This window comes from Dreissena polymorpha, chromosome 6, assembly GCF_020536995.1.
Source record: "Dreissena polymorpha isolate Duluth1 chromosome 6, UMN_Dpol_1.0, whole genome shotgun sequence".
Taxonomy (NCBI): Eukaryota; Metazoa; Mollusca; class Bivalvia; order Myida; family Dreissenidae; genus Dreissena; species Dreissena polymorpha.
The window spans coordinates 115,771,397-115,795,993 of record NC_068360.1 but is presented as its reverse complement, the minus strand read 5'-3'; the positions used below and the strand labels follow the sequence as shown (position 1 = coordinate 115,795,993).

General features: G+C 34.4%; 3 protein-coding genes and 1 long non-coding RNA gene across 5 annotated transcripts in view; all 4 read left to right on the top strand.

Annotated features, from left to right (window-relative positions):
• LOC127833252 (uncharacterized) overlaps positions 1-24,597 on the top strand; it is a 124,724-nt gene that overhangs the window by 1,042 nt on the left and 99,085 nt on the right. Inside the window, exons 2-11 of the mRNA XM_052358416.1 lie at positions 1,098-1,144; positions 1,382-1,454; positions 1,802-1,954; positions 2,544-2,635; positions 3,812-4,081; positions 4,525-4,572; positions 4,821-4,889; positions 5,040-5,111; positions 6,019-6,136; positions 8,592-8,670. Coding sequence (XP_052214376.1) covers positions 1,098-1,144; positions 1,382-1,454; positions 1,802-1,954; positions 2,544-2,635; positions 3,812-4,081; positions 4,525-4,572; positions 4,821-4,889; positions 5,040-5,111; positions 6,019-6,136; positions 8,592-8,670 — 1,021 coding nt within the window. The remainder of the gene's footprint in view (positions 1-1,097; positions 1,145-1,381; positions 1,455-1,801; positions 1,955-2,543; positions 2,636-3,811; positions 4,082-4,524; positions 4,573-4,820; positions 4,890-5,039; positions 5,112-6,018; positions 6,137-8,591; positions 8,671-24,597) is intronic.
• Positions 1-24,597, top strand: part of LOC127833257 (uncharacterized) — a 114,502-nt gene that overhangs the window by 28,574 nt on the left and 61,331 nt on the right. The window lies entirely within an intron of this gene.
• LOC127833264 (uncharacterized) lies at positions 14,042-17,123 on the top strand. Its single transcript, XR_008027283.1, has 2 exons — positions 14,042-14,268; positions 15,948-17,123. It is a non-coding gene; the product is annotated as an uncharacterized LOC127833264 (long non-coding RNA).
• LOC127833256 (uncharacterized) lies at positions 17,975-22,150 on the top strand. Of its 2 annotated transcripts, none has more exons than XM_052358422.1 (2): positions 17,975-19,159; positions 19,453-22,150. In XM_052358422.1, the coding sequence occupies exons 1-2, from the start codon at positions 18,094-18,096 to the stop codon at positions 19,629-19,631; spliced, it is 1,245 nt and encodes a 414-aa protein (XP_052214382.1). In that variant the 5' UTR covers positions 17,975-18,093; the 3' UTR covers positions 19,632-22,150. The 2 variants fall into 2 exon arrangements, with proteins under 2 accessions (XP_052214382.1, XP_052214380.1); XM_052358420.1 differs by having other exon boundaries at positions 17,975-19,204.

The window sequence follows — 24,597 nt, the reverse complement described above, 5'->3', positions numbered from 1 at the left end:
TTAAATCCTTTAACCTTTAAGGTTCTGAAAATGAAAATTTAAAGACATTCCGTATATTTGTATAAGTGTATATTTAAGCGGTGATCTTCGGGGCAGAGCTCATTTTTGCTCTTGGGAGCATAAATTTAATAAGCTTTGAAAATGCTACACAACTATGGTACAAACAAAATATTAAACATTAACACCATGGGGTTTCAGATGAGATTGTTTAGTTAAAAACACCTCAAAAGGCCGCATGGCTTAAGAAATCAACGGACCAAAACGAATTTAGGAGATTTCTTATTTATATAAAGTTGACAAATGGACACACGGACACGTCATTGACGGACACGGTATCCCATAGCTCATCATGAGCACAGTGTGCTCAGGAGAGGTAAAACCTATGTCATAAGAGCTCCATCGATAAAAATGATTCATTAGTAAAGTATCTTTAAAATAAATAAAGATGTTCTTGCTTTGTGTACAGTAGTTTTAAATAAAGCCTTTACAGTTAGGCACATAAATATAAATGCATTGAGCGAATGCATTACCATCAACTACATTGAAAAATGAACACGTACTGTATTAATTTTCAAGACAGGACATTAAAAATTTTACGCTGTACGGGATATACCAATAGGTGCAATGGAATGCCCTTTTAAATAATTTAACTACCGTCTAGTGGGTCTTATGTAAGAACGTATCAAAGGGTATGATGTAAATACATGAAATAACTTAAAGGTACTTTTTACTAAAGATATAGTTGTGTGACTTCGTCACAATATCACAACGTTTATAATCTTCCATCATAAAGAGATAAATATTTCACATTGTTTGAAAACATCTTCCAACTTCGTTTGGCTAGTAATTTGTTTTTGTTCCAATCGAGAGTGCAATGTGGAATTCATTCGATTGCTGTTGGCAAATTATCATGTTTAATGTATTATTTCTTGTACACCACAGTTTGTTTTACATAATACATGCATACATATGATGGTAGAATTCACATTTAGTACCAGTCATTCCTACCAATTTTATGCTTACATCGAACCATTGTTTTTATCCAATTTAAAAAACAGTATCTTATAAAGTATTGTTTTACTGTGTTTATCTTTCAGAGACAAGAAATATGTAAGGTTGACAACGACATGAATACGCAATCCAGGTACATGAACACATAAATTTGTGAGATATTGTATAAATTGACAACTTTTATGTACCATACATTTTGCGGTTTATCGTGTCCACATATGTATGTTTGAATGTTGGTATGGTAAAGTATATTAAATCTTGGATATACACATATTTATTCTTAGATATACTCACACTTTGTATATAATTGACCAATTTAAATGATACGATTTCTTAACAGTCCTTAATACCTGTTGCTTAACTGTTTTAGCGGCGTTAAGTTGTTTGAAAAGGTATTCTCAGATATAAGATCTGCAGCGAAAGAAATGATTCCCCGGATACAGGTAACTCAACAAATGAATCCGAATAAGTGAAATTTCTCTTTAATTTGAGAAAAAGCTTTTTGACAAAATATGGAATATCGACTACCAAATTATTTAATTCAACGTGTTTACACAACGTTTAACATTGAACAACATTATAGAGAACAGGAATTTTCCTGATTTTTCTTGTTTGAAGTTATCCCTTTTCAAGGTTAGGAATCATAATCAGTCTGTTTCCTTTTTCTGTCATGGTAAAGGTTCCAAACAAACTATTTAGTAACATCGAATTTACTGATTATGCGGTATTCCACTGTGTTATAAACAAATTCGCACGTCTGCTGTCATGCCTTTTTTATATACGTTCTAAGGAACCAACTGATATGCGTTCGCTTGAGGAAAAAACAGCGATTTTTGAGTCATCATTGAGACAAGCGGAAAAGATGTTCAAAGATCAGGATTCTCATTACCGACGTCTGTGGGAAAGGAGCTGTTTTCTGGAAGCAGCTCTTAATGCTAGCCAGGTAGATAGACACATCTGTACGAAAAACAATTGTCATTTTAGCTCGTCAAAATTAACCCGACACTTATCGTTGTTCATGAACTGTTTAAAAATCGTAACGACTAATATTTTAGTTTCCGTATCAAGATCGCTTAACTCCACTCCGCTACGGCAATTGTGTCATCAAATTTGTGAAACAAGTACATCAACAAAAAGTGTGTTATTTATTCATTTAATATTTAACTCACAAATTTTTGGTTCGACTGAATCCAAAGACCAAGGCTTGTTGAGGCGCTCTCTATTCCGTTTCCTTAGTACAACCACAATTTGCGATCTTTAGGGGGAGATTACGTGAGTAAGGATCAAACCCGGGACCTCCTGGTCGCTAGGCGGACACCGCATACATTACACAACGGCAATATTATGTCTTTCATATCAGTTTGGACGACTACTAGAATGAAATTTTTTAATTTATCATTATAGAAAACACATAAGATGCACGTTTTCGTCCGTTAATTCGATGATGCATGTGCGAGAACATTGGCGTCTCCTTAATTTATACCTATTCTATCAACAGCAAATAATGGCTATATATGTGGCACTTGTTTCAGGAAAAAACAATTCAAATGAAACGGGGCTTACATGAAGAGAAAATGAAGGAATGTGAAATTTTTAAATCTCAAATTATCACAGACCATTGTAGGTAAGTTCTCCAATTATCGGCTGTTATATATAAAAAAGACATGATATAGACTGGTTATACCATGGGATGGCGGGAAATCGATATTTTCCTGTGTTTAACAAAAATAGATGCTGGCGTTGATTTTTAATTAAGAAATAATTCGTGTACGTTATAGTTTGTTGTCGAATAACCCACGGCCGGAAGTTTAGATGCGTAGGGATTAAACCACGAGTGCGAAGCACGAGTGATTTGAAACCACGCATCTAAACTTCCGGCCGTGGGTTATTCGACAACAAACTATAACGTACACGAATTATTTCGATTCAAACACGATTTATAGAATGTATCTTATTTTTCTTGCATACTATTTTATGTGAAGCTCCGCCCATAAAAATAGCTTTCGGCTGTTCTGTCGATCAGATTTCCGCCCTGAATAACAGCTTTCATTCATAAAATACCGGATTATTACGCTGGTGGAAAATGTATCGGCATGTTTTGTTTAGCTACAGCGCGTGCTTTCAGTGTATAAGCTCCGCCCATAATTTGTTGCAGAATAACCCATGGACGATTTTCTTCTTTGTTTATATGAAATTTGGCACGTGCCGTGTTAGAATTGTTTATATAAATAATTTATTATAAATTTTATTAGTTTACATAATTAGTTAAAATTTAAATTTATAAATAAGAACTTACACACACATTAAAAAAAAAACAACATACCCAGTCAAACAAACTTCATTTGACGCCTTTTAATAAAATGTGAAACATACTAGTAGAGGAAAATGATTGCGCTTGTAATTTAATGACATCTTTCTAAGAGGCAAAACCTTTTCCCAATTTTTTTTGCGACCAAGCTTTTGGTCAAGGCTCACCAAACTCAACTTTCTCGTGTTTTAGTTTCAATTATTTAAACTGGAAAATGATCTTAAACAAATTTAAGTAGAATTTTAAAGTATGCATTACATGTATTTCTTAATATACGCGGTTTATTTTCAATACCAAAAGTTTTCATTTAACGAAAATTTTGAGTTTTCCTATTGTAAGTACAAATGAATTACATTTATAAGTTTAATGTATCCTATCGAGTTGCTAAAATAAGCAAAACCATTTGCATAAGAGTCTGATTGAACATTGGTGCAGATGCAACGTATGATCAGAATCTTTTTCTATGTTCATGGTAGTTATTATTGATTTCAGGGAACTTCTACCGATAGTAAAATCATTAGAAGACATGAGAAAGATCTGTGTGAAAAACGAGGAAACTTTTCTGAAGGAACGGACCCTCCTACAACAATCATTAGAAGATATGAGAAATATCTGTGTGAGAAACGAAGAAACTTTTGTGAAGGAAATGGACGACCTACGAAATATATGTGTGAGAAACGAATTAGCTTTTGTGGAGGAAATGGACGACCTACAACAAGAGATAGCACGCAGAGAAGAAGATATTAAAAAACTAAATTTGCAGTACGTTGAGTAAAACTAATAATAAAGTGTAATGCCTTTTCTTTTTACATAAACAGCATTTGTCTTGTTAATCAACATTTTGAAACAGTTTGAAATGTTTTGAAAGAGTTATGTCTTCATATTTATGTTATATTTGATGATGGTGATGATGATGATGATGATGATGATAATGTTGTTGTTGTTGTTGATGATGATGATGATGATGATGGTGATGATGATGATGATGATGATGATGAGGAGGAGGAGGAGGAGGAGGAGGAAAAGAAGAAGACGAAGAAGTAGAAGAAGAAGAAGAGGAAGAAGAGGAAGAAGAAGAAGAAGAAGGATAATAATAATAATAATAATAATTATTATTATTATTTTTATTATTATCCTAATAACGAATTTTAATTATAACTATAATAATTACTAATATTTGTGTTAAATATTCTTTACATTTATAGATTACTGAAGTCTTGCAGTAAAGAGGACAGAACCGAATGGCTACGACAGTAAATATCGCATTAAAATACTGTATTAATATCATAACGCTTTAAAATTTTGGCATTATCATAAATAAACAATTGCTTGAATATTGCTTGTCACAGTTGTTTAAATCGCGAAATGTGATGGTTTAGCTCTATATTGCATTATTATATTAGACATTTTAAACAAATAATAGTCTTATGAACATTACCATATTGGAACCATTTACGGTTAAATTAGTATTTAAAAGTTTTTTATTATCAAATTTATACAGAATTGAAACACAAGAAGAACACATTTTCATCCTGAAGAAGAAGGAAAAAATACTGCAAGACGGAGTGAAGTAAGATTTCGTAATATCGTCTCTATTTACAACAAACTGATGCGCTTTTGTGTCGAACCCGAATTTTCTAAAAATTAATAAACAACGTTTAAACCTGCAATACACGAAAACATATGAATACAATACACCCCAACTGTTGTATCATTGCAGCACATTGAAAGAAACTGTCGAGGTACTGAGACGTAAGTCCGATGTGACCTTAGGCGTTAGCAGTGAATCCAGGTTTGTTCCTTCTTTTGTTTCAAACGTTCACTATTTGAATCGATTTTGCATTACATAAAAGAGATTCTCATCAAAGTTTGAATTTGACCATTAAAACCTAACTTATATTCTAACATGTATATTTATAAAGTATAGTTTTCATACATTTCGACATTAACTCAGTTATAATGTTTACCGGAAAAGAATTACTTGAGAATGTTTATATTACACAATAATTCAATTTATGTTTAATGGAAAATAGCTAAAACATACAACGCGATACCCTCTCGCTTGACTTAGCTGATTAGCAAGGTAAAGATTAACACAATTATGGTACAAACAATGGATATTATGGTGTCAGCAATATGTCGATTAACAACATGGGTGTACATTTTTTCCCCCATCAGTATATATTAACTATTGATAGTCATGCTAAAGTGGATACAATAAAAAAAGAGAAGCTTAAGTTGCCTGTGCATTGAAGCGCAGCCAGTGAATTAATTAAATACTAGTAAACTGCTAATATTTGATTATAAGTAAGAAACCCAAACTTATCTACGTATAAAGGGATTAACATACCACATATAGCGTTTTTGCCAAACATAAGTAATTTGGAATTTTTAGCGTGATTCGTGACAGTTAGTAAGTTAGAACCTTTACAAATGTTTTTAACCTTTTAATAGTTCAAACGTTAAGCATAGGTTTGCATCCTACATCGAACAATAAGATGTAGAACGACAAAAACAATGAACAACATTTTAAGCGAATAGATAATCTTGTATATTAAACGTATATATTTATAAACAGAATGAACTCGCATCACACTCAAGTACATACAAATCTATGACATTTTTCCCCACATGGAAATATATAAATGTTTGTATTGATAAGTATTGACAACTATCGAACAAGTTTTGTTGGGTTTCAGTCACCAACTTGAGCTGTTGATTGAAAAAGAAGCGCAATGGGAACAAGAATATGATGAGATTCAAAAAGAACTTAAAAACCATGACAAGCTGTTGAGCGGTCATCAGGTGAATATGACGGTAAATATTTAAAATGTGTTATGTTCCAACAGCTTATTAATAAATTGCAATAGTTTTCCATTCAATAATGCTTTGTACCCGCATTATAGCTTTCTCTTGTTTTATATTGTGAAAACGTTTAATTAACTTTAAAAGGATTCTTTTGTAACTTAAATACGAAATAATTGACGCCTATCTTTAAATCATGAACCGTTCCAAAAAGCGACGATGCGGAAGCTTTTAATCTGCACATTATACAATAATTTGTGTCAACTATGATAATTATATTTACCCAAAAGCATACATGTAACATACACAAGCTACAATTAACTGATGTCATATATGTTCTCATATCAAGGTATCAGACATATGATTAATAAAAGACCACATAGATACCAGACCTTTTACAAGTAATCATATCATATTCGTTCAAGTCACGGCTCACTAGTCATACATAAGGATTCTAGTATAACTTGTGTTTCAGTGAAGTTCATATACTTGTCGCTTTTTTTTTTCAATATTTCGATATAATGAGTGCTATAATTGGTAGTGCATTATTCAATCTGAACATACTTATTGCTGTAATATAACTATTGCTCAATAAATAAGATCAACTACTATTAAAACTATAAGTACCCTTAAATGAGCTCAAAGGGTTAATCTAAAGTTTTTGTTTGAAGCAGATACAGAAATCATCAAAATCATCCATGATGACTTCTGTCTATAACAACACGTTTTACTCCTTGTACCAGTATAATCTTGAAAAATTATATCCCAGCTCAGATCACTTAAGTATCTGAGAGTCAATTTAGGTCAGCAATTCTGGGCCTTGATGTTCCCCATGTAAATTTTAATAAAGGAAAAACAATTCCTGTTTCAAAATGCAGATTTCTTTCTTAAACGATCAAAGTATTCTTAACAGGTACACTTTCTTAGTCGTTTGTGTGCCCCCCCCCCCCCTAAAACATTTGTGGCAATTAATACTGTTTTTGCACGACTGTGGTCTATGGTGGTATTGGAAAATAATATTAGTATTTAAGCGTTATACACCCTTATCCGTTACATATAGCTCTATCCTTTTTGAGAAATGCAGGATTAATTTTATAGTGATAACATATGTCGCATAATCGGTGTAACACAATAACGAACACAAGTCCATTTCAAGTTTTATTGCGATTTATTTTTGTTTTGTTTTAAACTCTAACGTTTTCCAATATCCGTAAAATATTATGAACAAGATCTATGCGGCGGCCTAACGGTCCCGCGACAAGAAGTAACTGGGACCTATCTGGTCGATTGTCTAACGTGAACTGATCCCGCTACTGAAATGCATATATTAATATACATTGAAACACTCAATCGTGACGTGTGCAATTTCCGACGGAAGCATGTGCACAATCGCGTGTCTAAAGGTCACGACGTAATATGACATATGCAACGGACGTATATGAACGGTAGACTGTCATTTACATGAAATTGTACAACAATTCATGGGCTTCACACGCCTACCCAAGAGATGACTAATTAGTGAAACAAGCAATTGGCAATTACTTGGTGTAATCTCCTCGTCTAGTAACACGTAAATATATGATGTATATATGTTTATTTTATGCTGTCCGGTGGTTTATAGAGAAATATCAGTGAAAAAAATGGTATTCCACAGTTTTAAACAGTGAAAAATAACAGTGAAACATAGCGATATTTTTTACTGTTTTACTGTGAAATGACGTCATTTTTTGGACGAAATGACGTCATTAATCCAGCGAAATAATACAGTAAAACTCATTTACAATGTAAATAAACGGTGAAAAAAGCATAAAATAAAAAGAAAATGTGTTGGATTCGATGGAATATCGATTTTATTTCACTCGTGATCATAGAAAATATATATTTTCACTCGTGGCTTCGCCACTCGTGAAAATATTTTTTTCTATGATCACTCGTGAAATAAAATCGATATTCCACCGAATCAAACAAATATCCTCTATATATCTATTTAGGTAGACACGATATTAACTTGATGCAAACGAAACTAAAGAAACTATCCTTAGAAATCTATCTTATGCACTATGTGAAGCATATATTTAAATTCATTGCTTTCGCTTAGTGCGTATTATTTGAAATTGTATATTTTGGCTCAAATTTGATACCATGATTTAAATTAATATAAATATTAAAATATGACCGGCATCTTTATTAAAATGTTAATATATCTTACAGATCAATATTTAACCTTGTTCGAAGCAATTGATAATATTAATGAAATCTTTGCAGAAAGTATTTTGATTAAAATTTCATTTTACTTAAATTAATGCTGCATAATCATTAATTATTTTAGTTGTAGTCAAAAGACTGTAGGGGGCTGGATTAGATCATTGAACGCAATACGTGGCATTTTGTATTGAATTCAACATCAGCTTCTAGCATGTGTAGTTGTAACATAACCCGTAATCTTGAGTGCCTGTATTATTTACAGGACTCTCCAACTACCAGAGGACTCTCTTCTTTGTCAACAGACATGTTTGAAAACGACGAGGTTACGCTTCGTAAACACAGTAAGTGAGCTAATCGTGCGGTTTTCTACCGAAAATGTTACTCCACTGACAACAAAAGAGAGGATTTTGCAAGTATTAAATCGCGTTTCCGGTGAGCTATTATACGATGACTTTTTTGAGATATTTTAAAGTTAGTCAGTGGTTTCCATAATCCTCGTGATGTTATGTACTTTATGTTATCTCATAATCCTAGAAATATCAATGGCACAATGGTATTGTATATTAATAGGAGTTATTGGGGAATTTTTCTTACATTAATCTGGAGCTTGTATGGCCTTATTTGAACAATCCTAAGGTAAAAAATAACTTCATGCTGTCATGTCCTAGATATATAAGGGCAGTTTATTCGAGACATAAGGGTCTTCATGTTATTGTATTCACACACACACACACACACACACAAACGCACACACACACACGCACGCACACACACGCACGCACGCACGCACGCACGCACGCACGCACGCACGCACACACACACACACACACACACACACACACACACACACACACACACACACATATATATATATGATAATATACATACATAATATACATACATTTCAGTAAGTGTATGTTTCAGTTAGGGAAAAACATTTACACATATAAACATACATAAGTGAGTTTTATTGATTTATTTGGTTACACGTTTTATCTAGATGATCTTTAGGCCAAGTTCGAACATGGGCCATGCGGGCCAAAAACATTCAACATGGTGTATACTCTCTATTTCAAGTAGTAACCATGTTTTTTTCTGCAGTTGACAAGAAGATACGTGCATTCATGTTATTTGCATAGAAATTCGATGTATATCTCAAAAACATTTACACAGTTATGCTTTTATGTAGTGACACAGTTACAGTTGGGGGCATCCGTGTCGTGTGGACACTTTTCTTGTTTCAAATCTTATGAAAATCCTGTGAAACGTTGTCCCTATTAGATATAGGCTGATATGGGATCAACAACTTGGTCACTAAGCCAATTTAAAGAAAAGTCTGTGAACACTCTAGAAACCACATTTTTCGTCCAATCTTTATTAAACTGGGTCGTTTGTCAAATTTATACCTTGGTAAATTCCAAACGAGGGTTTAAATACTAGGTCACTTTGTCAAATCAAAGAAAAAGCTTCTAAATACTCTGGAAACCATATGTGTTACTTCATCTCAATGACACTTCGTGACCCAGACATGGCGAAAGCCCGTCGGCCCGTCGGACATTGCCGATGAACAATTAAAAAGGCTGACGTTGAAATGCAAGATCGTCGGACTTACTGTCCGGTTACTTTTGCTTTCAAAAATGGTTACCCACTTGCAGTTTTTACAACAACATTATTTCGTGGTTACCGAATTATGATATTTCCGAATATAAAAAGTTCATTTTCGCCGAATTTCGTAAGTCAGTAGTACATTCAGGGCTACAGATAAGATGAGTATTTGCGTAAATACGCAATAAAAAATAGGTCGATACGCATTTTTTCAAAAGCTGTGCGTACCGGGACGCAAAACAAATCGCCGATACCCAATTCGAGTCGTCTTCTATGCGTAATGAAAAATCCTGTTTTGTTTAGGCCGTTTTGACTCGAGTCTTAATCGAATAGCGCTTGCTTATTTGGCAAAGTATTTACCAAGCGTTTAGATGATAACACATGCGAGTCAAACAAAATGGCGTCTTAAGGCAGAAGAAAATTATGGAAAAAAAATCACTTCACAATACCATGTAGAGCCAATGTGCTTTTGCATTCCTTTCCTACATTTCATCAAATGTACATGTAGTTATTAACCCTGGATTACCGATGGATGATGCATGTTACGGGGTGACCTGAAACCAACTAACATGACCTCCGCGAGTCGGATGTGTCGCAAAGAACGAATATTTCTTGCATTTCAGACCGGGTTACCTGCCGTTTTCACCAGTGCTAGAAAACCCCATCTTACATTCCGCTGTTGTAAGAATACTCTTCAGTCTTGCGCGTTAAATGACGTTATATATGTATTCATAAATATTCTTATGACGTCACATATCGCACGTTTATAACATCAAATGAACATTTATGAGTGAATGCATGTTTGAACAATATGCAAGAAAAGCAAGCAAACACTAACAATACAAACAACGGGGCATCGATTATACGGCACGGTGATAACAATACAAACCACAGGCCATCGACTATACACCCCGGTGACGAGAATACAAACCACGGGGCATCGATTATACGGCCCGGTGATAACAATAAAAACCACGGGTCATCGATTATACGGCCCGGTGATAACAATAAAAACCACGGGGCATCGATTATACACCCCGGTGATAACAATAAAAACCACGGGGCATCGATTATACACCCCGGTGATAACAATTAAAACCACGGGGCATCGACTATACACCCCGGTGATAACAATACAGGTGATAACAATACAAACCACGCTTATGTGAACAACAGCAACATTTTAAGGCACGCAGCTAGAGTATAAATTGTTTGTATCGAATATATATTTAAGTTAAAATAAATGTGATTGACACGCTGTGAACTTAATAACATGATTTGTTTCATTTAGTGTTATTTTCGCGTTTTACTATGTGTGTTTATTTAAATCTTACCGGGTGAGGTAACTTGAAAGCAAAGCGTGCAATTGTAACAGAGGTCAAAAGGACGCAGTACCGGTCGCAAACTACTATTAAAGTTTGGTTTATATATATATATAGGTATCTTAAAACAATTAACTAAGAATAAAAATCGTTGTTAAATGTTATTATGTGTGTAAAATTGAAATGCCATACAAAAAACAATATAACGCAGGTTGAGATGCATAAATATTAATTTTAAATCAGTATTTTCAATTCAGATTATATTAATACAAATTTAGTTCGGTGTAGCCATCAACAATTCAGTGCATTTCGACCTTTTGCACTTGCGCATTAGGGACGGTGATTATCCCGGTGCATAGATCGTAAATAAAAGTATTCTATATCTCATTTCAGCAAAATAACAAAATGCGAGTGGTCAATAAACGAAAACTAAGCCAATGAAAACGCTTAAAAATTTTGTATTACACATGTGTAATAAATACGGAATATTACGCTAGTCAATTGTTCCAAGAGTTTGTATCACTCGAGTGGCTTGTGTGATGACGTATCACACGAGAGGCGGAGCCTCGAGTGTGATGCGAAATAGCACAAGCCACGAGAGTGATACAAACACTTGGAACAATTGACAAGCGTAATATTCCTTTTATTGTATACAACAACTAACGAAAACAGTTAACAAATGTATTTTTTACTTTAACAAAACTGACAAAACAATGATTAAAACGGTACGCCATAGTTTATTTAAGACGCGTATGAATACAGTTTATGTAAATTAACGTGTAAACATTCGAACCGGGAAAACACAGGTTTCCGACACGCTTACCTTAATGCCATCGTTAATCCAATTTTTATAACATTTAAGTTGACAACTTTAATCCGATGTTTATAACAAAAACGTTTAAACGATATGCACTTTCACTTCTATCTTCCATGTCTTTATCGAAACTTAGTTTAAACCACACTTTTTTATTGTATTCCTAATCCTATCGAAATATACATTAATGCATGATAAACACACACTCCAAAATACGTTTTTAACACATAGTTTACTGTTAAAAAACACCACATCCAAGTCCGACATTATGGCAAGCGGTTCGACGCATAATCCCAAGAAACTAGGTTTCTCATGAGAACCTAGGTTCTCAAAATGAGAACCTAGGTTCTCAGAATGAGAACCTAGGTTCTCGCTTGAAGATTGCACATGGCGTCAAGAACCCAGGTTTTCAAATGAGAACCTAGGTTTTCATGAGAACCTAGGTTCTTATTTGAAAACCTAGGTTCTCATGAGAACCTAGGTTCTCATTTGAAAACCTATGTTTTCATGAGAACCTAGGTTCTCAGAATGAGAACCTAGGTTCTCATGAGAAACCTAGTTTCTTGGGATTATGCGTCTAACTGCTTGCCATATCCGTGGTTTTCATTTGGGAACCATAGGTTGTCTGAGAACCTAGGTTCTATGAGAAAATATGTAATGGTTGTATTACATGGGAAACAGGGTATAGCATGTGATAAAATATGGTATGATATGACAGCTCGTGCCAGATCCTATATTTATTTAGTTTTGCACTCCTCTTTTAAATCTCGTTCTCTCGACTTAGTAAGTCGTTCCCACGACATGGCTAACTCGTTCTCACGAGTTAGTTAGTCGTCCCCTCGAGTAAGTATGTCGTTGGAACGAGAAAGAAAAAAGAGAAGTACATGTATTTTGATGTTCGGTTAGAGCAGTAGCTAGTATGTACGCTTCTCCAGCATTTAACTCTGGTTTAATCCTCCCCCTGGCGCATATTTTGATTGTGGTCACTAAAAAAGAAAGGTGCGGTTTCCTATGGGTACTCCTGTATCCACTACAGTACAAGAAAACGCCAATCGGAACATATTTCAGCCAAACCTACCAAGTGCAGTTAGAAATCAAAATGTCCCCTTCTTTTGCGAGTCTTGAACAATATTTAACTAAAAGTGTCCGGAAGGACGTAAAACCTTCCCCATACGCACCATGCCATAGCGTTGGCATTTAAGACACTAGACACATCAATCATAAGTGCAGGCCTTATGGTAAGTTAGTCCAAACGCAACACCATTTTCCGCCCGTGGTGTTGTTTTCTTTGTTTCCTTCTGGTGACCAAAACGGCGGGCTAAGACCCCTTGACCGGCATGGTTCAGCACTAAAGATCTTTATATCTATGGGCCACTTGACTGCTTCTCGATGATAACAGTTTGTCGCGCTTGTAAACCAATACACCCAATAAGGCTGGTATTCCGTCTGTCCGTATCCGCATCCGCATCCGCATATCCGCATCCGCAAAAAAATAGAACAAGTTGAAATGCACTGCGCTTATTCCATTCATCCGCATCCGTACATCCGCACGCGCAAAAGGCGTCCGCAAAAGAACGCTTAAGTGAGCATTCTAATGCGGATGCGGACAAGATACGGACGGCATTTAGCACGATGAGAGTAGCTGTCATCTCAAAAATCAACTGAAAAATTATCGAATTCGTAAAAAATACCCGGAATCATACAACCAACGCAGTTCTGCATATCGGGACTCTGATTTTACTTCAAATGTTTGGAAAAGCATAGCCAAGGCACTAAAATAAGATGTTTCAGGTATTTACCATTTGTATTCTTTTACAGACAGAACGATGATTTGAACCTTATATCGACTTAAATTCACGCGTGTCCTTCATAATAATTATCTCAATTACAATTTTTAGTTTTATCCATATACACAAATAAAGATACGTTCGACGTATGCGGATGAATGGAATATAGCGTCCGTATTATGATTTTGCGGATACGGATGCGGATAGATGGAATACCAGCCTAATTTTTACTCATGATAGAAAATCGGAAGTACCATCCGTGCTTATGACAAGAGCCAATTGTGCACAATACTCACTGAAGTGGCGCTCTAAAATTAGATATTTAAACCAGTGGTATACCAGATTACCAGTGGTATAAAGCTCAGATAAGATTATAATTTGTCAGAGGGAGGTATTTAACAATGGCTGAAGGTAGTCACTTTCTTTATCATATTTGTTTAGTTCAGAAGTTTACGTTATCAAATACAGGTTTAAAATGTATCAAGTGTGTTTCAAAAATTAAAATTGAATTATATTTTGTTTATAAACGGCATATTTTTAAGAGATACTGCCATAATTCCTTGTAGGTTTAAGTTGTTTGTTTCGAAATCGTAAAAACGTTCAATTCGTGACATCGTATATTTTTAAGAGGTTTTCTTTCTGAAATAGATAAGGATTTGTTTTGAATAGATTTTCGTGCGTTCAGATAAATGTTAAATCCATGCACTTTAAGCATTTATAACTGGTTAACCTGTAGATAAATGAAAAACTCGTGTTTCTGGGTTCCCATGTAATTGCTATATTTAATTCAGTTCTTAGAAAAACTTACGTATATGGTTAATTTTTAAAACTACAGAATTGCGTTCTTATTATTAAAGGGGCATTTTCACGTGTTGATAAATTGGCAAAATAAAAAAAGATATTTGTGATTAAACTGTATACAGAACATTTACCATGCTCTAAAATATCCGTTATACATGTATTCATCTTTGACGATTTAAAAACCTGAAAATTATAAAGCGTTGCAACGCGAAACGATTTGGAGAGTTCTGTTGTTGTGGTTATATTTTGTGATACTACGATGATTGCTTATATTAATTATAAAATAACCGATTCATTGTATAAGCACGGATGACCGAGTGGTCTAAGCGATAGACTTTTACTCCAGGGGTCAGTGGTTCAAGCCCAGTTGAGGGTTACTTTTTTCTTTTTAAAATTTTATTCTTGTTTGTTTTTTTACTGGAGCTTTTTAGGTCAAATGTTTACATTTATCAATATATAGCATTTAATGACAAACGTCAATACATGCCAAAATCCCTTTAAATTGAAGGCCATAAAGCTTCAACTTTTAAGTCAACAATATAAACACAAACGCATCAAATTGTCTCTTTTTGTTTGGTGTGATTAGTTTTATTTGTTTGCCGCATGTAACAGTACTTCAGTCGTATCACGTTAGTCACACTTGTAACGTGTTAGTTGGTGTACCAAACGTAATTGTTCATACTTTCTTAAATAAGAGATCGAGGGACACTGACCGTACTTTTTTTTTTAAAGCCGCACATAAGTTATGCGGTTTGTCGTGGGATCAAACCCAGGTTACTCCAATGTGCAGACCAGCGCTCTGCCAACATGCACAGTCAATATTTGTGTCACCACTTAAGAACGGTCAATGCAAATTCAATTACAGAAAATAAATGATCGCCCGAAACGAGTTAAATTAGATGTAGTATTAAAATAGTGTTGATATTTTCATAACATGATTATACACATATAATATGTCGTAATTGTTGTTTAAATAATAACATGTGGCAGAGTTGGCCGTATGCCTTTAATCGGGCTTATGCCATTATAATCGCCCTCGGACCCTTTGGCTAGAGTCGAACATACGCATATGGACAGGCCAGCTTTGCCGTATTTTATCGTTTATATTTAATTGTACTCTATGCAGTTTTTCTTTATTGACCTTTACTATAAAACCAGATTAAAAACAACGAATATCAGCATCGACGAATTCTAGACATGTATCAGATTGTGTGTTTGTCATAATTGGAAACTTCAATAACGGATCATTATAAAATGCAAATTTAATTTCATTTCCAATATATTTTCAGTAATCGACGACCTATTTTCGTCAAATGTTGATGAGAGGGATGTAAAATATTTCGAATTTCTAGCAAAAGACAAAAACATACAGAACTGGAAATATGATATTTCAGCAAAGACCATTAAGGCAAGCCCAAAAGACAGCTTCGAGCTCGAAGTTTTTAAGGAGGTCATAGCCATTTTCGAACGACGCGTGTGGAAAGAAGTAACAAGTACATGGCTAATTTCAGCCGTGAAAACATTTTTTGATGATCGGAAACACAGATCTCAATTCGAGTTCGCACATCCAGTATTCAGTGACAATCAATGTGCCAAATCGCAGTGCACTTTGTTTGCATCGAATCGTGTTGATTTGGAAAGATTGCTTGACAAGTTAAAACTCCTATGGTCCCCAGATATTATATCACCAAAGTTCCGCTTTACGCCTGGTCGCGAGCTTTACATTTGTACTGGCGACATAGTTGATTTTGATGAACAAGGTACTGGTATTGTAAATCCAGTAGTTATTCGTAGCAATGGTAAAATAGATGGAAGAGGGAAAGTTTTTGAGAGACTGAAAGAAGCAGGTGGGAAGGTATACACCGCGAAATTGAATGCTGTCCGTCAAGATGGTTCTCATTGTGTGACTACAAAAGGTGGCCGGTTGAAGTCATTAATGATACACCCAACACGCAAAGTAATGAATGACCATACGAAGAAAGATCACTTTATTGACAATTTGAAAGACTGTTTTATGGCCGCACAAGAGGCAAATTTACGCAAGCTGATTTTACCACTTGTTTACTCAGGTATTTTGTTCAAGAAGTTTTGTTTGACGCTTAATTATTGTTAACTGGTACGTTATTATTTAAATACATGAGCGTTTGTCGCCGGGAAACTAGACATACAATAAATAAACATACACAGGCACATTGATTATAGAACAATCACTTTAGTGGTCCCCGGAAATAATGAATTTATTCTACGTAAATGAGGACAAGGACTCGCGAGAGCTAGTCTTAATTGCTTTCGACAATTACGTATGGTTTATTTTTAAAACTACAGAATTGTGTTTTAAAAGAGAGCGACGGTTCTGAAAAAATCGGCAAAATCGCAAATAACTCCAAAGACGGGATTTTCATTAAATGTTAATTTAATTGTGTGTGCATGTTTTTGCATGTCAACAACGTTAAACAAAAAAACAACAGATTTTATGTTTTGATATTTGTCGTGATGGTGAGTCATCGATCAAAAATGTTAAGTTTTATTTCTAAATCAGATAAATCGGATATAAATGTTACCCAACGAATGAAACACACTATAATAATTAATATTTGGATAATTAGACACAATTAAGAAAGGATATTCTCGTCTTCGTACTTCTTATTCATCAACTGCAAATTTGCATGTGCATAATGTAACATATTTAAAATTGAAACATAGATGTACATTAACTGTTAACTAGCAGAATAACTAATGTTGGGGCTGCCACCTCGACAACGCGGTGTTAACATTTTCCATACTGATCTCTTTCTCTTTTTTTAACAAAATGTCCCAAACTGAAAAATATGGCGGCTGACAAGAAAGACACAAGCCATGCATAGCAACGTCTACGCATGCTTAAAACGTTCTTTACATATATAAATTCCGAGGACCCCTCAAGTGGAAACTGCCATCATTATAATTTAATTAATATATATTTAAATTAGCGGTTATTAAATTGCCATGGTACAATGAACGCTATGCATTAAGTTTGGCCCAATACTGGAACACACACACGCATATAATACATGTTTTGTATTTGATGAACAACGCATTCATTTGAATCCCCAAACTTAGGAAATTGTCGTGTAATTTTAAATGTTCTCGGTTATAAAAACAAACACAAATATCAGACGAACCGAGCAATATTTCTGTTCCCGTGCTTCTGAGAAAACATATTATGGCATAAGTATTTTATTTGTAAAATTAATATTGTAGATATAACACTTGTATATGTTTATATTTTTGTGTGTATATTTATTAGGATCTGAAGGAGTACCACTTGCAGAATGTGCTTTCTTTTATGCCTGTGCGATTTATGAATACTGGAGAGAATCTCGCGATAGGTTCATAGGACCGGAAACAATTTACTTTGTCGAGCATGACAGAGATAAAGCAGAATCCCTCGTGAAAATGTTCAAGGTTTGGGTTCCAACATTATTCACACATCATATGGTCATTCCAAAAGAATATGAAAGCGTTGTGGCCTCACATACTTACGTAAATCAGCCACGGGTACATAGGGAACGTGTAAGCGATGCATATGAGACAGTTGAACAACGCGAAAATAAGAAGATTGAAACAATAAAGGTGGAAAATATCAATGAAGTTCCAGGAAGACGATCCACAAAGATAAGAACATACGCAAACGAAAAGGATGTACACATTTCAGCGGATCCATTGTATGCAAATATTGATGCAAGCAGCGTGTACGATATCGATGCAGGACCAGCACCACAAGCACTAAAATCGGTATCGGAAGGAGTTCGAATTCCAAACGAGGCATTGGAGCCAATTAATGTATCGGACTATGACGTCATTCAAAACACTGCGATTGATCGCGAGGAGAACAGTAATAGATCTTATTCTGTAGACGCATCCGATTATAAAGGCATTGAAACCAATCGGAGCAAAATGGAAATAAATTTCATAAATGAACTAAAAAGTGTTCTCCTCGCTACCAGTGACACTAATCATGTTTATGATAACTTTCGCCCGAAGCACTATCAAAGCGAAGGTCTGCCTAGCGAAGCTGATGCAATAATAAAGAACGAGCTGACAGATACTAAAGCGTTCACAACAAAGTCATTTCGTTTTGATAAAAGCAAAACAGTTCTAGCTATATGCACAGCTGATATTCGTGAAGCTGAAGCCGATGTTATTGTTTGCCCCGCATATGAAGGTGTTGCATTTCAAGGGTTTGTGCCAAATGGCATTCGATGTAAATTTGGTATTGAACAAAAGGCGATAGAAGAAAAGGTCCTTAAAAAGGGGAGGATAGCAACATCGCGTTGTCCGGTAGGTCCGGGAAGGTCTGCATATGTGTACCATGTCAAGGCATCATTGTTTGAATGTGGACCAAAGCCACTCTCTACAACATCCGAAAAGAATCTTGAACAGACTGTGGAGAAAGTGTTTGATAAACTGCATCGTCTGAAGCGCAACGTCAATACCATAGCCTTCCCGCTAATCGGTACCAGTAAGTTATCTATCAATACCATAGCCTTCCCGCTAATCGGTACCAGTAAGTTATCTATATGTATTTCTTCGTCGCAATAAAGTAGACGCATCTATAATACCAGATAACTGTATTTCCGTCGTGTTTGTACTTAAGCTTCAATCTGTATTTGTAGCACGTTGGAAAAGAGCTGCTAAGGCATAGTTTATATAATCATCATAATTAAATAATAATAGTGGCCATGCAAAACAACAAAACAACAAATCGGTAAATGAAACTGCTTGTTAAATTGTGTTTATGTTATTAATTTTCAGTCGATGTTGCTGACAAAGACCTTATCAAATCACTGTGCAGGCATTTCCTAAAAGTGATGTTCAGGTGTTGCGACAAACGTCGCGGTTCAAACAACCTGGAGGTACAGATTTTGAATCACTGTGCAACGATCACAGAATGGCTCCAGGAGACTCTGCACGAACAAATTAATGGTGATTAAGTATACTGTAAATGAAAGCTGTTCAAAGAAGAATGGTTTATTAGATGGTCGCTTTAGCGACCGTCTAAAGTGCTTAGTGTAAAATTCAGGTCGGTACGGCCTAGCTACTAGGAGCCCAATACCCGCTTACTACGCGTATCCGCGCAAAAAAAGTTGTATAATTTATGCAAGAGGTTTGAGTTCTCCTATTATGTTCATTCACAAATGGAAACATTATATTAATATCGTGTTAAATGCAATAGTTTCGAACGGTGTTTTATAGAAAAGAATCAATAAACAATGATCGTATTGTACGTGTCGCGGAGGAGATTGTTTATGAATGATTAAAATAGTCCACTTTCTGCTGCGTCTGCGTGACGTAGTATTTTCGCTCAGCTCATTCATAAATCTAAGGCTGGCGATAAACAAAGGGGAGTCCGGGTGAGAATAACGCAATAGTATAAGGTTACGCTTGTTTATATGTTGGTGTTGTTGTTGTTGTTGTTTATATTCACAGGTCACAATCAATAATACGTTGACCATGAGTTAACAATTATTACAGGGATACGATAGACAACATAAAAAATGTTTCATTATCGCTGAAACTGAATATTAAAAAACATTTAAATATAACAAGAATATTCTTCAAAAAATGTAGTCTTGCTGTTTTGAAATAAGGTTTGGAATTTTGGTTTCTAAATAACTTAATTCAAAACAAAAGTTAAATTATAGTGCTTTTTACTTGTTAGTCGCATATTTACCGCATTATAATGTGTGTTATAATAGGCAAACCATACATTAGTAAAATTCAATCTGCCTTCGCACATAGTAGAAATGGGTCAATTAGGTGCTGCGTTTCCTTTGCTTACTTCAGTTAGAGGTCAATTCTTTACGTAATAGCAATCACAAGGCCCCGGCTTCAAAGGAATTGCGGAGCGTTCTTACATAATTAAAGTCGTAGTCGCATGGTATTTGTGTTTAGCGTCCTATTTCGTCACGTGGTTCTTTTTCGCGGGTGTTTTGGCGTCTATTTTTCGTCACGTGATCAAAAGATGTCCTCAGCAAAAAAATAGTTCATCGAAACGAAAGTGTTAAATTATTAAGTTTGTACTATCGACGTATTTTCAAGACGGTAGTTATATGAAAATGATTTGTTTATTTATTATTTTCTAATTATATTGAGTTCAAAATAACTTAAATAGTTGTTTATTGGCTGCGCAATGATACATTGTTTACATTCCATCCGAATTGCAGGTCATTTGTTTATATGATTTAAGTCACACATCTTTATTCCTTAGTCTGTTCAGCCACACCTACCAATTTTTCTACAGCCAAAGCAATGAAGCATCACATGTATATATTATTCTTATATGATCTTTTGTTTATGCCATTTAATGATGGAAATCGATTTTGCTTATTTGATTTGTATGGTGATACAGTACATGCACAGACTCTAATGTTGTTTTATTCTGTTGAATTTGCCAATGCTGGACGTTATTTGAATTTTCCGATTTCATTTCTTGTTTATTCAGTCCAAGCTCATTTATAGCTCAAATGGTGCGATGATGATAAAGTGAATATCCCATACTTCGAGGTATTTTCTTTTTACTTCAATGTTTAGTATGATATATGCTAACCAGTGATTGCAGACTTTTGTCTTTTTACAAAATTCCTTCACTTAAAGGTATTGTTGCTGCAGCTTGTAAATAAATATGGTGATAATAAGCTTTGGAGAAAAATCAGTATTTCTTGATAAGCCTAATATATATGTAAGGCATATTTACTGGGTTTTTTTTGTCAAAAAGTCTTAATACTCACATAAATGCATACATATTGCAGCTTCATATTAAGGATATGAATTATTCATGCCCTGCTGTGTTGGTAATCAATATATACTAACATTTTCCTTGATAAATTTTTATAACATATGTACAATAAATGTATTAACTTATGTAAATAGTACATTTCAATTACAATGTGCTTGCCAGTTTTTTTTTCCACTTACTAGTATTTTTATTGATAGCCAGGGGACCGTTTCAATAAACATCGTAGCACACATTTACTTTACCATACATTTTTTGAAGGTGCATAATTGCTGAAGTCCATATCATATGAGTATAAATTTAGTATTTAATTAATTACATTGGCATCATAAGCGCCGTATATATTTAACGAGCATGGCGAGCTAGTTCGTCTACATATTAAGAGTACAAAATTCTCTCGTAAGTTTAAATTGTCGTACGATCGTTTGTGAAACGGCCTCCAGCATTCTATCAGGAACATTTCAGTGTTTTTGGAAGTAAAAGTTAAGAATAAAATTTAATAAATAAATGTCAGTACAGTCATTCAAATGTGTACATTTCATTTTCTTGTGTAAATTTAAATTAAATCGACAAATAATATTTGGTGAATATGATATTCTACTTATTAAGAAAGAGACATTTGTTCTTGTTTGAGTGAATTGATATTTACAATTTTGGCATTGTATTTCTGTTGTGCATGCATGTTGAAATCTTTTACAATAAATCGGTAAAATTTGAGTGTTCTTTTCTTTTTTGTTTTCCCTTATGAGAACGTATTTGCCAACTGATTCAAAACAGGACTGTTATGTCCTCCATTCAGATTCCTCCCTTTTTGTTGCAGTATAGATGTAAATGAATACTCTTTAAAAACCTAACCCTTACCTTGATAATTACAAGTGGAGTGTTTGTGAATCCTATATACAATTATGAGAGATGGTAAATGAATGTCATTTTCCTCCCGCAATACCTCCCCCCCCCTGTACACTAAGTGAAATCGCATTTATGTGTTTGTATTCTTCGTGGTGGTTTCACTTTTATCCTGTGACTGTGATATTGAATACATTTCTAAGAGCGAACATCTGCAGTGCCTTCAGCGCTTTGATATTTCTTATTGTAAACACAGGTGGAAAAAATAACCACTAGACGGAAATGAATCGCTCAGACTTCAGTTTGGTGCAATGATGTTTTTAATGATAACAATTTGAATAGAATGGAATGTGTAGCCAGGAGAAAAAAATCTGTAAGAAAATGATAAAAAGTTAAAATCGAAACGTTTGTCATAAAGTCAGGTTTTCACATGATATATCGTTAAATATAGTTTATATATTTTTTAAGGCTCATCGAAAAGAATATAATCGTTATGCGCTCATACTATATATACTATTTAATCAAGTTTTGTTTAAAAGGGAATCTTTGTTGTCCGCATGCTATTTCCAGGATTGTTTTTACATCAATTGATTAATTATACAAAGTTAGAGACATGTATACCGACGAAAAAAAAACATGAAAAGGTATGACGAGGTGATATAATCGAATGTATTATTTCACATGCTATAAAAAAAATAAAGACACTCAATTAATAATCTGCAAGTATCGTATTATTTTATTCACGGATCAAGCATACCAAAACAAATACAAAACACAAATAAATAGAGGATAATTATTTAATTTTAATTCACGAGTGATAATAATCCAACTTGTTGACGCTCTCAAATATTAACCTACTTTTTATATTGGTGATATTTGGAGCGTACATCGGCTGAACCATTCGAATAATGTTGGACATTTTTCCTTCTTTGTCTTTATTGTTGCGCAAGGATTTTGTGCGCAACATTCAAGCCCCGATATCAGACACTTAATATCAACGGATTGCAATAATGTTTATAAACCTGTGTAAATAATTCATTTCTCGATAATGTTCCGTAAAAATTATGTAATGACACTTTGAATTTTGCACGCCTGCGCAATTTTAATCCAACCACTATTCAATTTTTCAATATCTCTCGATTCGCTCGATGTGTAGATATAAATCGATAACACGGCCTCGATGTAAAGCATCCGGTTTAAATGTGGAAGAATAAACGGCGTAAAATACAGTTTGCGTTCGTCTGTTGTGGTGCAGAGCGTTACATAGTAAACCGATGCCATTATACTTTTCTGGATTAATTAAGCATTTTTTTATAAAGTGACAATTAATAAGTTCTGAAATAAATTACATGTTTTATTTTTATACTGTACATAAATAATATTGATACAGATCGCACAGTATACCGTCCTTTGTAACGTATAATGTAAGTACATAAAACAACATAGACAGAGGTGCGAAAAAGACATGCATGAAAAGTTGCTGAAACTTAGAAGAGTGAATAGATTGTACCATATCTGTTTTGAACATATGCTTATTAAATCGACAAAGATGAGCATACTAGATCTAGTTAGGTAAAAGTCGGTGTTAAAAATTCATATTAAATAAAATTACGCGTACACGTTACACCGTAATGCATTCTTCTGATTGGTTGATAATTAAATCTGTTTCATAATATGGCAAGAGGTCAGTGATATTGTTGCGATTTAAACAGAAGTTTAACTAAAGAATGTATGCCTTTCTAACTTCAATTCGACGATATTTGAGGTAAAAATGGACTTCTAAACTAAAACTGAATGTTTTGGTAATGTTATTTTGCACACGGACTCTAGATTGTCCGTGTTTTGCAACTTTACGCAAATTGCTGAAATTTTAACTTTCTGGTAACCAACACATTAAATTGGACTTTTCCCGGTAAGACGTTCCAAAGAATTTAGCCTATATAAAAAGTATCTCTAAATTCTTTGCGCGTCTTATAAAAGTTCCAAAGTATTAAGCCCATATACAAAGTATCTCTAAATTCTTTGCGCGTCTTATAAATAAGACTAGTAACTGCATGATTGTGTATATGTTTACAATACACAAAGCATAAATAATGATATAAATATACTGATTGAGCTTATAATAATCTGAGAACTATAGCCAGGTCAATTATATATAAGGACTTAAAATACAATTTTTTGTCCTGATTTCATGAAGACTTTAACATGCGTGTCCTAGATTTCAAAATCAAGGCCCTGATCTGACACATTGGTAACATTAACGTTAAACTGTTACCAGGCTTTTGAAATGATTTTTTTAACTATGTAAGGAAATCTAA

What these genes read in the sequence shown, in the direction of transcription:
- LOC127833256 (XM_052358420.1), top strand. Translation starts at nt 18,094, where the DNA reads ATGTTCAAGGTTTGGGTTCCAACATTATTCACACATCATATGGTCATT. An exon ending in CTTCCCGCTAATCGGTACCA is followed by an intron (nt 19,205 to 19,452) that starts GTAAGTTATCTA and finishes ATTAATTTTCAG; the next exon opens with TCGATGTTGCTGACAAAGAC.